The sequence below is a fragment of the Octopus bimaculoides genome, chromosome 6, assembly GCF_001194135.2.
Source record: "Octopus bimaculoides isolate UCB-OBI-ISO-001 chromosome 6, ASM119413v2, whole genome shotgun sequence".
NCBI lineage: Eukaryota > Metazoa > Mollusca > Cephalopoda > Octopoda > Octopodidae > Octopus > Octopus bimaculoides.
In genome coordinates this window covers 45,484,788-45,500,291 of record NC_068986.1, presented here as the reverse complement: position 1 = coordinate 45,500,291, position 15,504 = coordinate 45,484,788, and the positions used below count along the sequence as shown (strand labels likewise).

At 34.7% G+C, this 15,504-nt stretch overlaps 1 protein-coding gene across 5 annotated transcripts in view; it reads right to left on the bottom strand.

The window, feature by feature from the left end:
- Positions 1–560: 560 nt before the first annotated feature.
- The window catches only part of LOC106871164 (G patch domain-containing protein 3), an 83,403-nt gene continuing 68,459 nt past the window's right edge, over positions 561–15,504 (bottom strand). For 2 of the 5 annotated variants that reach the window (XM_014917491.2, XM_014917489.2), the window contains exons 2-5: positions 10,119–10,280; positions 8,106–9,134; positions 1,487–1,796; positions 561–789 (exon numbers count right to left, since the gene is read on the bottom strand). In XM_014917491.2, coding sequence (XP_014772977.1) covers positions 621–789; positions 1,487–1,796; positions 8,106–9,134; positions 10,119–10,170 — 1,560 coding nt within the window. In that variant the 5' untranslated portion in view covers positions 10,171–10,280 and the 3' untranslated portion in view covers positions 561–620. Of the gene's footprint in view, positions 790–1,486; positions 1,797–8,105; positions 9,135–10,118; positions 10,281–13,391; positions 13,500–13,606; positions 13,727–15,504 lie in introns of all 5 variants that reach the window. The other 3 variants (XM_052968717.1, XM_052968716.1, XM_014917490.2) reach the window with 3 other exon arrangements.

The following is a 15,504-nucleotide window of genomic DNA, read 5'->3' as shown; positions in this document are numbered from 1 at the left end:
AATCTGCTGGTATCCTCTACACCACACCATCACTCTTCTGTACTGCTGGCCATTTCTTTCTCTTCACTAAACTATTGATATGCAGCAAGTTAAAGATGTACAGGAAAGCATAGAAATAAAATAAGTAAGCATGTTCTGTTGGATGTGTATGAACAGTGTGCATGGAAGACAAGCCACAAGTGAGCTGAGAGAAAAATAGGTTAAAGAAAAGGCTGCATTGGTATGGACATCTGGTGTATATGAAGAATGATATTTGGGTGAATCAGGATCAAGCAATCCAAGTTGAAAGAGTTTAAGGAAAAAGAAATTATAAGAAGAAATGATGAAAGTTTATCTCAAGATATTTAGTCTCATAAAAGAAGTGACAGATGATTGCAACAAATAGTGTATCACTGACTTGGGACAGACCTGGTTAATTCAAGCCAGAATAAAACAATATTTCTGACTGAAAATGCATGGATGATGGTATTTCAGCTGAAAATGTGAATCTAAGTATTGTAGTGCATTTAATTTGGCATTCTATTGTTAATATTTAATAAAAGGAAAAAATTTTTAAATACTTTAATAGCATACAAAAATATTTATTTCAATATAAAAATAATTATAATTAAATATTCAGATTATTTTCTTCTTTTAAGTTGATATGGTTCATTTCTTCTAAGTAGGGACTCTTCAGGATCTGTGATCGATGGATTATCATATATAGTTGAAATAAATGGAATATTACAGTCATGTTCTTCTTGTTTGCTCCTATACCATTGTTTTTTAGACAGTTGCGACTTACGAAACCTGAAAAAGAACAAAAACAAAATTGTGTAATAGGGAAAAATTACTAAAGATGCAGCATACACAAAGAACTTTCAGTTAACAATCAATAATTATATATGCTGAATAGTAAACAAGAAGTTTAGAAAATAATAAAGATTGCAAATTGATGCATTCTTCTTTAAATGATTTCATTTTACAGCATGATCCTGAAAAATATCTGCTGTGACCTTAAATAAAGCTGATGGAAGGAACTAAGATAGTAATGTGATGAACTAAATAGATTACAGTACATTATGTCACTCCTCCAAGCTCAAATTCCACAGAAGCCAACGTTTAGTTTTCATATTTTGGGGATCAGCAAAATATGTACCAGCAATGCAGCAGAGTTGATGCAATTAATTTAACATTTCCCTAAAATACTAATTTTGTGACTTAAGTAAATTAAATTATTTACTCAATTTAATTATTAATTTGAGACCCAAACGTTGCCACTTTCTTAGCTACATTTGACATGTAATTTTGTTTTTTTTTCCAGCTTTGCCTTTAAATCTCTTCTTCCATCTACATTGTAACATGCACTGCTTCTACTCCACCATTCACAATCTCAACATGTCTTATTTCTATTCACTATTTAATTTGATCTGGATATGATTTCAGGAAAAAAAAACAAGAAACATATTTCTCAGAACCAGTGAAGGAGTGAAACTCTTTAACATACCCAATACCAGACTTGTTGTAGGGACTTTTCCCCAAATTCTCAAGGGCTTCTGCCATTCCAGAAGAAGTGGTTCCAAGTCCTTCACCTTCTTTCCAGCCAAGCTGTTCCATTATTTTACGTCCAAAACCTCTTGTATGTTTTTCAAATTTACCAATTTTTAAATCAACACTGTCTTTATAGCCTGTATCTTCAGAAAGTCTATTTTTCTGTCTCATGGCTATGAAGTCTCGCGCATCCATGTCCTCAGAGCCTGGTTCATAATAACCACGCATGTCAACATCCCAATCATCAGCAGTTTGTTCATCAAAATCTAAAATCAAATTGAATAAAAAATTTCAAAGATTTTGAAAATTATGACATAAGTATTTCATAAAATATATCCTGATAAATGCTTCTCTAAATAAATAAATAAAAACTTCTCTTATGCAATACTTGATATGTTCTTTATCAGTAAACAACTAGATAGATGTACAGTTAATAAGTAAAATAAAATAGATGTGTATTTTAAATGATGAAAACAATGCCACAAAACAATGATATAAATACACAAATATGACCAAAGCTTTGTGATTGAATTTGGTAGGCGGAAGTTACTGCCGTGTGTGTATGTCTGTGTGTGTGCTTGTGCCTCTCTCCCACAGTGAGAGAGGGATATATACATAAATATATATACATATTTAATTATTTATATTCTCCCTCTCCCTCCTATCTGTCACAGACTTACTCTTTCTCACTCCTATGTTTTTTGTCTTTCTCTTGATGGTGGGCTGATATCTGAAACATTAAGGCAATTTCCCTTTCCATTAAAACTTTAATCTAATGTCATATTTGTTAAACATTGTCTCTCCTTTGTTGTCTTTTTTTATAGTTCATTGTATTCATACAATATACATACATCATCATCATCATCATCATCGTTTAACGTCCGCTTTCCATGCTAGCATGGGTTGGACGATTTGACTGAGGACTGGTGAAACCAGATGGCTACACCAGGCTCCAATCTGATTTGGCAGAGTTTCTACAGCTGGATTCCCTTCCTAATGCCAACCACTCCGAGAGTGTAGTGGGTGCTTTTACGTGCCACCGGCACGAAAGCCAGTCAGGCGGTACTGGCAACGACCACGCACAAAATGGTGTATTTGAGCGTGGCTGTTGCCAGTACTGCCCACACACCCTGTATGCATATATTTGTGTATGTGTGCATGACTGTAAATATACAGATATGTAGATATGCATGTGTGTTACTACATATTTATGTAAATAGCAGTTTAATGGAAAGAGAAGGTATCTTAACATTTCAGGCATCAGCCCTTCAGCAGAAGAAAGAGAAAAAGCATAGTGGGAGTGAGAAAGAAGAATAGTTGGTGAGAGAGAGAGAATATATATATATTGCATTTAGTGATCATGTTTTCATCATTTAAATTACATTACCTCACTTCTGTTTTTGCTACTTATTAACTATATATCTATCTTTTAAGTTGTTTACTTATACATGTAAGTATTATTCATTGTATATTAAATCATCATCAGTTTTTCCATGAATGAATCAATTCAGTCACTCATCACCCATATTCTTTTCTACTCAAGGCACAAAGACCAAAATTTTGGGGGAAAGGGGCCAGTCGATTACATCAACTCCAGTAACTGGTACTTAATTTATTGACTCCAAAAGGATGAAACGCAAAGTCAACTGCAGCGAAATTTGAACTCAGAATGTAAAGACAGACAAAATACCGCTAAGCATTTCGCCCAGCGTGCTAATGTTTCTGCCAGCTTGCTGCCTTTATCACCCATATCAAGTACCCATGACCGCACACACACACTAACACCTAATTCTACATATTCCTCTCCAAAGTCATTAACTCTCATTCCATGTTTTCCTTGCAGTCATCAAATTGCAGCTACTGAAAAGAAATATCAGCCACATCGATCTCACAAGACTAGAAGGACAACAGACATAATGGGCCAATACTGACAAACATAATGGGCCAATATTGACAGGCCAATACATAATGTAAAGAGCCAAAACATTTTAATTAATTAAAATTACACTGATAGGGAAGAGCTTAATTATTAATTCTAGACAAGTCAGGGGGAGACAACTTTGAAATCTAAATAAATATTGCACAGAGACATGCAACTGGATGCAAGTTAAAGCTTGGCAAGTCTGTTATGGCTCATTACATTAAGTAGTGACCTATCAGAAGGGGTTGTACCCATTACATATGTAGCCCGTCTAGTCTTGTAAGACCAATGTGACCGATATTTCTTTTCAACAGCTATAATTTGATCGCTGCAAGGAAAATATAGAAAGGGAGTGAATATCCATGGAGTAGACACTGAGGAATTAGTTGTTAGTGTGTGTTTGGTCATCGGTAGTCAATATGGGTGATGAGAGGTTGAGTTAATTCATTCATAGAAATCTACATGAAAACTGATGATAACATTTAATTATACAATACTCTATATATATATATAATTCAACTGACTCCAATGTTGTGCTACATTATCAATCAACCAACTTGTTTACTTATATATATATATATATATATATATATATATATATATATATATGGGGTATTTAACTCAATCGGTCAGAGCATTGTGACGCGTAATCACGGAGATGTGAGTTCGAGTCCCACAGCTAACCACCTACACTTTTTTCTGCAAAATAGGGGTAGTTTATCCTGTTCAAGCTATATTATTAATATTATCCTGCATTTGAGAATTTAAAATCACTTCTTTAACTTTCTAAGACATCTCAAAGCTTCTAAAAGCAAACTTCATTTGTTTGTTTACATTTGTCGTAATTTGTATATATATATAAACAACTTAAAAGATAGATGAACAGTTAATAAGTAACAAAAAAGAAGTGAGAAGGTGCATTTTAAATGAAAACAATACCACTAAATGCAGTCATATATACGTAAACTCTCTTTATCTATCAATCTACTTCTCTTTCTCTCCCTCTCTCTCTCTGTCTCTTTCTCACCAACTATTCTTCTTTCTCACTTCCACTATGTTTTTTTCTCTTTCTTCTGCTGAAGGGCTGATACCTGAAATATTAAGATACTTTCTCTTTCTATTAAACTGTTATTTATATACGTTCAGTCCCACTGTGTGGCACCTTGGGCAAGTGTCTTCTACTATAGCCTTGGGCCGACCAAAGCCTTGTGAGTGGATCTGGTAGATTGAAACTGAAAGAAGCTCGTTGTATATATGTATACATATATATATGTTTGTGTGTCTGTGCTTGTCCACCCAACATCGCTTGACAACCAATGCTGGTGTGTTTACGTCCCCATAACCTAGGGGTTCGGCAAAAGAGACCGATAGAATAAGTACTAGGCTTATAAAAGAATAAGTCCTGGGGTCGATTTGCTCGACTAAAGGCGGTGCTCCAGCATGGCCACAGTCAAATGACTGAAACAAGTAAAAGAGTAAATACGTATGTAGTAACACACATTCATATTTACATATTTGTATAGTTACTGTCATGCACACACACACACACAGATATATGCATATAGTATGTGTGTGTGTGTGTTTTGAATAAATACAATGAACAATAAAAAAAAGACAACACAAGAGGAGCAAGGTTCAACAAATATGGTATTAGATTAAAGTTTTAATGGAAAAAGGACATCAGCCCTCCATCAGAAGAAAGAGAAATATATAAAAAGAGTGAGACAGAGTAAAAATCAGTGAGAGAAATTATATATCGCATGGGAAGAAGCAGTTGGATGTGAGTTTAATCTTGGCAAATATAGTCACCAACTCCTTTCACACTTTTCAAGGAGAGTTAAAAGGTATTGTTTGCAAATCTGCCTACTTAGTTCTACACCATATTGGGAACTAATCAATACCTTCAGAATGGCACTTTTTTTCAGTTATATTCATAACTACAAGACATTCTAAAACTCCTATGTATAAATCAGAGTTACTGCCTCTAAACTGTTTATTAATAGCATACTAAAAAAGGCTTATAGGTTCCTATAGGAATGATACTGCATTTCGGCTAGGGTGTTGATGAAGTAAATCTAAATTCTTTGCCAGCAGCTTCAGCAGCGAACTACATTCACCTCCAGGCTTTAAAGGTTGTAGTTAATTCAATTGACTCCAATGTTGTGCTACATTATCAATCAACCAAGAATGTTCATAGAATTATTTACTATCCTTCAGTTGTTCTATATTTTCAGTGAGTTTTTACTTGGGTTTATCATGAAGTATTGCAATTCCCTTAAAGTTTATAATCAATATCATTATGGTCCTCTCTCTCTCTCTCTCTCTATCTCTCTCCCTCTCTCTCTCTCTATCTCTTTCCCTCTCTCTCTCTCTCTCTTTCTTTCTCTCCCTAAATTGATTTACATAGGTTAGCCAATGTTTGAACAATGTGCCCTTACTAAGCTGAGACCCTATTCAAATTCAAGAAGATGCTAAGTAATACCAATAAATTTGGGATGCCCTTTGCCATACAAAGAATAAAATATGGCCTTCAAGCTATTGCCCTTTGAGCTAAAAGGCTCCACTTTATTCTATGCCCAATTCTCATTAATTGCGCAAATGTGTATAGTCATATTTCCTACATTAACTGACGAAGACCTTTCATATCTAACTGCTTTCTCAACTCACTGTAATTCTACACTACCTCAACCTATGTATTTAAAAAAGCCTAATGAGTATCTGCAATTTTTTTCTTCTTATCATAGTTTTTCTTTTCCTCTTGATTTCATTCCAAATTTCTTCAATATTATATAATGAGAGATAGAACATCAAACATTCCTAAGAACATCTAGTCCTGAACTCTTCGGGGTTTAGGATAAAGAGAAGAAACTGAGAGTAGGGTCCACATTTCCAAGCTTTCAGTATTCATATGCATAAACTGAGTCATTGTCATGAATTATACATCCACCCTTAGTATTTTTATTGCTCAACAAAACCACTGAGTTTAGTATACTGCCTTCTTTAACAAATAAATGCAATGTAAGTTATTTTGAGTTTAGCTAAGAGCTTCTCTGTCACCTTACTGGCACGTTCACAAAACATTCGAGCAAGGTCATTGCCAGTGCCGCTGGACTAACTCCTGTGCAGGTGGCACGTAAAAAACACCATTTGAGCATGGCCGTTGCCAGTACCACCAGACTGGCCCTCGTGCCGGTGGGCACATAAAAGCACCCACTACACTCTCAGAGTGGTTGGCGTTAGGAAGGGCATCCAACTGTGGAAAGTCTGCCAGGTCAGATCAGAGCCTGGAGCAGCCATCTGGTTCGCCAGTCCTCAGTCAAATCATCCAACCCATGCTAGCATGGAAAGTGGACGTTAAACAATGATGATGATGATGAATAAAATACAGAGAGATAGATGTAATAAAGTTTTTTTTTTTTTTACCAGGCTTACGAATATATAGTGTATTTATCATATTAAAGCATGATAACTAAATGCTAAAATTAGATTTACAATCAATATATATATATATATGAGTTATAACATAATTATGAAGATTGTGTGGTGTCAATGAACAAAGTATGCTACTCTACATACTTCTATTTATCTAATGGTAAAATAGATAGTAAATCCATTCCATAATAGAACAGGTAATAAACATCAAGTCATAAAAATGTCTACTCTAATAGTATATGCATTTTTTTTTTTTTGCATAGCTATGCAGGTGTTTAAAGTCAGTGATGCAGATCCTTATTATTCTTATTATTAAAATTATATATTTTTGCTTTAAGGTGGTAAGCTGGCAAAACTGTTAGCACGTCAGGTAAAATGCTTAGTGACATTTCATTCATCTTTACATTCTAAGTTCAAAATCTGCCAAGGTTGACTTTGCCTTTCATCCTTTCAAGGTCAATAAAATAAGTACTTGTTCAACACTGGAGTCAATGTAATTGATTTATCCCCTCCTCCGAACTTGCTGGTCTTGTGCCAAAATTTGAAATTATTAAAGCAGTGAGCTGGCAGAATTGTTAGCATGTCAGGCAAAATGCTTTACTCTTTACTCTTTTACTTGTTTCAGCCATTTGACTGCGGCCATGCTGGGGCACCGCCTTTAGTCGAGCAGATCGACCCCAGGACTTATTCTTTAGAAGCCTAGTACTTATTCTATCGCTCTTTTTGCCGAACCGCTAAGTTACGATGTTGGGGGGACAAACACAGACACACAAACATACACACACACATACATATATATATATATATATATATATATACATAAACATATATACGACAGGCTTCTTTCAGTTTCCGTCTACCAAATCCACTCACAAGGCTTTGGTCGGCCCGAGGCTATAGTAGAAGACACTTGCCCAAGGTGCCACGCAGTGGGACTGAACCCAGGACCATGTGGTTGGTAAGCAAGCTAACTTTGCCTTCCATCCTTTTGGGGTCGATAAATTAAGTACCAGTGGAACACTGGGTCAATGTAATTGACTAGCCCTCTCCCACAAAGATTTCAGGCCTTGTGCCTTTAGTAGAAAGGATTATCATTATTATTATTATTATTATTATTATTATATATAGTATTTTCTAAACAAGTTGAATAACTGGGGAAGAAAAAAGAAGTAAACTTATATTTATATTGCAAGGAAAATATGAAATAAAATCTTGCCCTTACCACCTTCCTCTTGTTGCCAATACTGAGCATCAGTGTAAAAGACCAAACCACTACCACCTTTCTCCCATTTCAGTTCAATATTGTCTTCAAACAATCGTTCTTTGTTTCGTTCTTGGCCACTTGGATCATCATGCAATGCTTCATGGCGTTCCCACTCTTCACAATAATCAGCATCTTCTTCAGAATAATCAGAACCACGATCAAACTCAATCATTTTTTCTTCAATATTCAAAGCCATTTTTCTCTTCATTTCAGCAATATTTTGTTTTCTCCTGGCTTTTTCCTCCATTTTCAATCGCCTTTTTTCTGAAACATCAGTTTTTTGCGATATTTTAACATCATTTTTCTCTAATTTATCACAAACTGTCCTATCATTTGAGTGTGGAGGGTGGATCTGAATTTTATGAGAGCTATGAGGGTTTGCACCAAAATGAAGGTTCTCAGAGGTAGTTAAAGAAATGTCAGTACCATTTTCTCTGCTTTCATTATTAGCAGACAAACTTAAATGACAGCTGGTGCTAGCATCAATATTTGCATCAGTTCTTAGACTATCATTAGAACTTCTACTACTATCATCATCAACAGTAGTAGTAGTAGTAGCTGTTGTTGTTGTTGTTTTTAGATTAGTTTCATCTGTATTTTCTTTTTGTCCTTTACTAAATTGATTTTTAATAGGATTTAATTTCCTTTTGGAAAGATTTTTCTGAAAACTTTCATTTCTTGAGCCCGTGTCAAGAGTGTTACCAGAACTAGGAAGACACTGTACATCATAATCACATGGAACACGTCCATATATGTTGCTATAAGTTACTTTAGGAAATTCAAGTTGCAATTTACTGATAATCCTTGGTGGTAATTTGCATTGATTGATTAATTCTAAGAAAACATAAGTTGGAGTGCCTACATTTCCTTTTGGCATAACAGTAGGTGCATGGAGTTCAGGGAGATTTTCAAGGTCAGTCTTTGTAAATACTTCACGATCTTCAGGAATTTGAGCTTGTTCCTCTCTGGTTTTGTACGGAATCTTGTCTGAAAATACCAAAAGAATAAGTCTTTGTATGAGACAAGGATCCAAAGTTTAGAAGGAAAGATATTACATTCAATTTTCATAGATTCTTAATGATAAAGAACTCTTTATTCAGTTAAAATTAGTTTTATCTGTACTTTCATTTTGTATTTTATTAATTCACCTTTCATCCTGCCACATGAGGGTAATAAATAATTTTCAAAACATTCAAACACAATGGAGACATTATATGACAATCTCAAGGTTTTCTATGTGGGTCAACATGATAAGGAGCTAGGGAGAACATTAAAAAAACTCTACTACACATACACACATATATCACATTTTAAGGTTAGATACTCTCACTATGCATATATCATGCATTTTTACAGATCATGAGAGAACATCCAGTCATTAAATCTTGACTACAAACACAGTCAAATTTCTTTTAGTTGCTCTATTTTCAGGACATCAATTGAACTTGATCAATCTCTGGATGAGTGAATTGAGACAACATCAAAAGAGTTAAGTAGCCATATCAGAAATATAAAGAAAAACCTTCATGAGTTAGCTATTGAATACTTTATTTCATCATTTGCCCAAGTAGCATATTAATTTTATACAGAGCAGTGGATACGTCTGTTTAATAGTGTGCCGTAATAAATATAATAGTATTTCATTTTCTCCTTCTCAGTTCTAAATTCAAATCTTACCAGAATTCACTTTCTCATTAATGTACTGATGTCAGGTAAATTATCTACACTGCTTCTCCTATAGAAATTGGTTTCATATCTATGTACACAACCAATATTCTAATTCTATATCTTTATCAAAATAGAAAGCTGATAGTTAAACAATACGTAATGTAATTGCAATTTTTATTCAACGTAAATCAACTATTTATTTTTCAAGCTAACACTAATGCAATCTTTTTCTAACGTATTAAGATCTATGCCTCTAATACCAAGGTACTTTCATTCCACTTGCCTCGTAGTTTCTAATCTTACCTTGAGATTGACAGGAGAAACGTATTTTTCTGATATGACACTGTGACTTCATTGATTCGCCTTTTTCATTAATCCAATGACGTTCATTATAGTCAAAAAGGTCCTCAAATCTTACTTCAGGAACACGAATTACACAGCAGCATGAGGAAAGAGATTTATTGTCTAAAAACAAAAAAAGAAAAGGTTTTTCAAACAAAACATTGCTTAAGCATAACAGTCTCTGTATATTTGCTTCATAAATCTATTTATAGCTGGTCATAAATAGAAATAAGGATACTCTAAACAAGGCCATGATTATCAAGGAAGAGAAGGATATATTTAAATGCTAATTTGTCATAAGACAAGATAATCATGAATTATTATAAGGATTCAGGCATATGTAGAAGAAATATTCATAGGGATAACATTGTATTGTTGTTGGCACTCCGTTGGCTTACGGCATCGAGGGTTCCAGTTGATCCAATCAACAGAACAGCCTGCTCGTGAAATTAATGTGCAAGTGGCTGAGCACTCCACAGACACGTGTACCCTAAACGTAGTTCTTGGGGATATTCAACGTGACACAGTGTGACAAGGCTGACCCTTTGAATTACAGGCACAACAGAAACAGGAAGTAAGAGTGAGAGAAAGTTGTGGTGAAAGAGTACAGCAGGGTTCGCCACCATCCCCTGCTGGAGCCTCGTGGAGCTTTTAGGTGTTTTTGCTCAATAAACACTCACAACGCCTGGTCTGGGAATCGAAACAGCGATCATATGACTGCGAGTCTGCTGCTCTAATCATTGGGCCATTGCGCCTCCACATAGGGATAATAACAATGATAACATATTTTTTCCTTTTACTTCCTACACACCAACAGAATATAGATCTCTTCTGATTCTATTGGAAGAATAAAGTAATAATGATTACACAATACATGGTTTGTAGGTACAGCTTATCATTCAAACAACACCAACACTTTTGAAATGAAATAGCTATTTGGATCATGCTTGGAATACATAGAGAGTAAAGTCTTTTCAAGGCAGGAAGGACTGCTGAGACATAAGATGTAGCCCCATGTTTTATAGGATATATATTAATAGCTATTGAAGTAAAGTTGAGGTAAAGACATATAAAAGCTCCCTTTTAATTTTTGTTACATCTGAAGAGGCAAAGTATACTCAATCAGATCATTCTCAGATGAGGAACTTAATGAAAATAAATTTATATCCATGTGTATTTAATCCACCTGTGAAATTAGTTCCATGAAGGCACTTGTCAGCAGCTTGGAAGAGTTATCAAACCAATTGGTTTCACTGTTATTTAACAACTCAACAAGATTTACTGACATCTCCCTCCTGAAGTACCAATGAAGGCTACTTAAAAAATGGAACAAATATGTAAGTACAAATTCATTTACATATTGTTACAAGTTTGATAGTTGCAAACTATCAAATAAAACCTTCATAGGCAAAATTTCACAGCGGGTCTAAATAAAGTTATGAGTTCATATATTTTATTTAATGTCAATGTAGCTTGTTAAGAGAGAAAGACAAGCTCCAGTAAGCTGACTTGCTGGAGGTACACTAATGAAAAAAAATCTTAGTGGAAACAGGTAGAACCATGTATGAAGCTTTATAAGTATTAAGAGCAAAGTTTTGATTAAATCAGATTGCAAAGTAACAAATTTGAGAAGTCATGTAAGTATTATCATTGAGAAGAAATAAGGAAAGCAATATTGACTAAAGAGAATGGGAATAAAACTGTAATGAGTAAATTTTGATTAGGACTAAGAGAGCTGGCTGTATGCTATAACAAAGCATCTTTAACTTTTTTCAACAATACTTTTGCAGTAGTGTGTATGGTTGTAACTAGATATAAGTATGCTGGTGCTGATTCTTATGTGATTCAGACAATAAATTTTCTTCTAAATCAAAGTAGCAGTGAAGAAAGGATATTATAATGATACATTTCCATACAAACATATGAAACCAAAATTTAATCAGCAATAAAATAATAGATTCCAAGGAAACTAGATATGTTCTGCATCAGCAATAAAATTCAACAATTTGTGTAATGCACTAACATGGTTGTGCAGTTAAGAAGTTTGTATCCTAACCATGTAATTTCCTGTTCAGCCCTACTGTGTAGCAGTTGAAGCAAGTTTCTTCTATTATAGTCCCAGACCAGCCAAAGTATTACGAGTTGAGTTGGCAGATGGAAGCTGGAAGAAACTCCATTAAAAAATATGTGAATTGTGTACATCTTTTCCCTTGTATTTCCTTAATTTCAAATCCCCCAAAAATATAATGAAGAAATGATTATTTCCTTTCTAATAACAGTCTGCAAGGGGAAGATGTGTATACATGTGTGTGGAAATGGTATGTGTGTATGTGTATGAGTAACCTTGTCTTGACATCACAGTGTTGTAAACAAGTATCACTGTCATAGAAGCAGTGTCATTTGTTTCTAGTTGTCTGCAAGATATATCTGACCATGAGTAAATATTACTTTGCTTGGGAAAAGGTCGAGGTTGCTGACAGGAAAGGCATCTGGCAGAAGAAAATCTATTATCACAGATTCTGTCCAGCCTATGAAAGCATAGAAAAGTAAACATTAAAACAATACTGACGATGATGAGTGTAATATGTTTTATGCCATGAAGAAGAAGTATAATGTCTTGGACAGAGAGAGTGAGAGAGAGAGAAAGAGAGAGAGGTCTTATCTCTAAGCTGCAAAAATGTGAATGGTCAACTGTTAATCAGCTGATTTTTTTCTAAGTTGTAAGTTAAAAACATAAACAAAATAAAAGTGATCTTAAATTTTAACATCTGTATCCTAACTTTCATCCATTTTATTAGTCTTATGATTATCAGTCTATATTAGTCATTTTTGTTGGTGGAAATTATTGATAAATGAAGAAGCAGAGGCATGAAATTAGAAACTCTTAGTCTGAAATCTTGCTGTTTGGGCTCTAATTAATTTCATATTTCTAGTTCATTTTCGACTATTATACTTGGTACTAATTAGTGTCATTCTTTTATTAGTTTTGAAAAATCATTTTTTAATGTGTATGAACAGTAGAATTTTTTTTTCTTTTTCTGCTCACAAATATTTGATATCTGTTTACTTGTGTGTTTATATTCTGTAGGAGCAATCTTTTGTCTTAAATACATGTATTTGCAGGACTGAAAGTGAAACTAATCAATCTGGGAAAATACACAAAAATAGACTTGCATATACTGAGTGAATGGAACGATACTTAAAAGTCATTTATTAAATCATTTATTTACTAACCCATTAGTTTTTTTTTTTATATTTATTTATTAAAATATTTAATTATTTTAATAGTAACGCTGTTGTTTCAACTTTAAAGACAAAGCTGTTGAAGTATCTTCAAAAGACCTACAAATAAAATAATAACTGTACTGTTACAATTCTATAAACACATTACAAATTGGTTATGTGAAGAACAATTTTAATAGGAAGAATTACCAGAAAAATATACTAACCCCTAAACAACAATAATAATAATAATCCTTTCTACTTTAGGCACAATGCATGAAATTTTGTGGTAGAGGCTAATCAATTACATTGACCCCAGTGCTAAATTGGTACTTATTTGATCAACCCTGAAAGGATAAAAGGCAAAATCAACCTAAGCATAATTTGAACTCAGAATGTAAAGATGAACAAAATGTCACTTGGTATTTTTCCCAGTGTGCTTACAATTCTGAGAGCTCTTCACCTTAATAATCCTTTCTGCTATAGGCACAAGGCCTGAAAGTATGGAGGAAGAGGTTAGTCGATTACATCAACCACAGTGCATAACTGGTGTTTATTTCATTGACCCTGAGAGGATGAAAGGCAAAGTCAACCTTGGCAGAATTTGAACTCAAAATGTATGGATGGTCAAAATGTTACCCAGAGTGCTAATGATTCTGCCAGCTCATTGCCTAAATAATAATAATAGTTTCAAATTTTGCCATGAGGACAGCAATTTTGGGGGAGAGGATAAGTCAATTACATTGACCCCAGTACTCAACTGGTACTTATTTTATTGACCCCCAAAAGGATGAAAGGCAGTCAACCTCAGCAGAATTTGAACTCAGAACATAAAGATGGACTAAATGCTGTTAAGCATTTTGCCTGGCATACAAACAATTCTGCCAGTTCACCACCCTAACAATATTTGGAAAAAAAAAACACAAGAACAAAAATAATGATGATAATAATAATAATAATAAAATTGGAAACATTCCTAAGAAATTACAAAAATAAACCTGAAAATATTTAACCAAAGAGAATATCAAATTACTATATTTCCATTTAATGACACATAATAAGTGACATTTTTAAGCAATTTGTATATTTGTTCCACTTACTTGGGAAACCAAGTGACAGTCTTTTATTTTAGGTTCATATATTTGCAAGACTAAAAATGAAGCTAAACAATCAATAACACTGTGTAGCATTTTTTTTTATTATCATTTCATGTTATTTCCTATTTGCTTCTATCTAGAGTGGAGGTGCAATGGCCCAGTGGTTAGGGCAGCGGACTCGCGGTTTCGATTCCCAGACCAGGCGTTGTGAGTGTTTATTGAGTGAAAACACCTAAAGCTCCACGTGGCTCCGGCAGGGGGTGGTGGCGAACCCTGCTATACTCTTTCACCACAACTTTCTCTCACTCTATATCTTCCTCTTTCTCTTGTACCTATATTTCAAAGGGCCAGCCTTGTCACGCTGAATCTACCCCCGAGAACTACGTTAAGGGTACATGTGTCTGTGGAGTGCTCGGCCACTTGCACATTAATTTCATAAGCAGGCTGTTCCATTGATCGGATCAACTGGAGCCCTCGTCATCGTAACCAACGGAGTGCCAACAATGCTTCTATCTAGAAATCAAAAGAAATGATTATTATTCCCTTCAAACTTTGTCTTTGTGACCGGGACATCAATGTTTTGAAACTAACCAATTTTCTATTACATTCCAGACAGACTCAGCACTGAGTTGCTGAAGCAGAATTTTCTAGAGCTTTCTAGAAGTTTCAAGAACTTTCTAAAAGTTTCAAGAATTTCTACAATGTTCTGGCAACCTTGTTGGCACTCCGTCACTTACGACGTCGAGGATTCCAGTTGATCCGATCAACGGAACAGCCTGCTCGTGAAATTAACGTGCAAGTGGCTGAGCACTCCACAGACACATATACCCTTAACGTAGTTCTCAGGGGATATTCAGTGTGACACAGTGTGACAAGACTGACCCTTTGAATTACAGGCACAACAGAAACAGGAAGTAAGAGTGAGAGAAAGTTGTGGTGGAAGAGTACAGCCGAGTTCGCCACCATCCCCTGCCGGAGCCTCGTGGAGCTTTAGGTGTTTTTGCTCAATAAACACTCACAACGCCCGG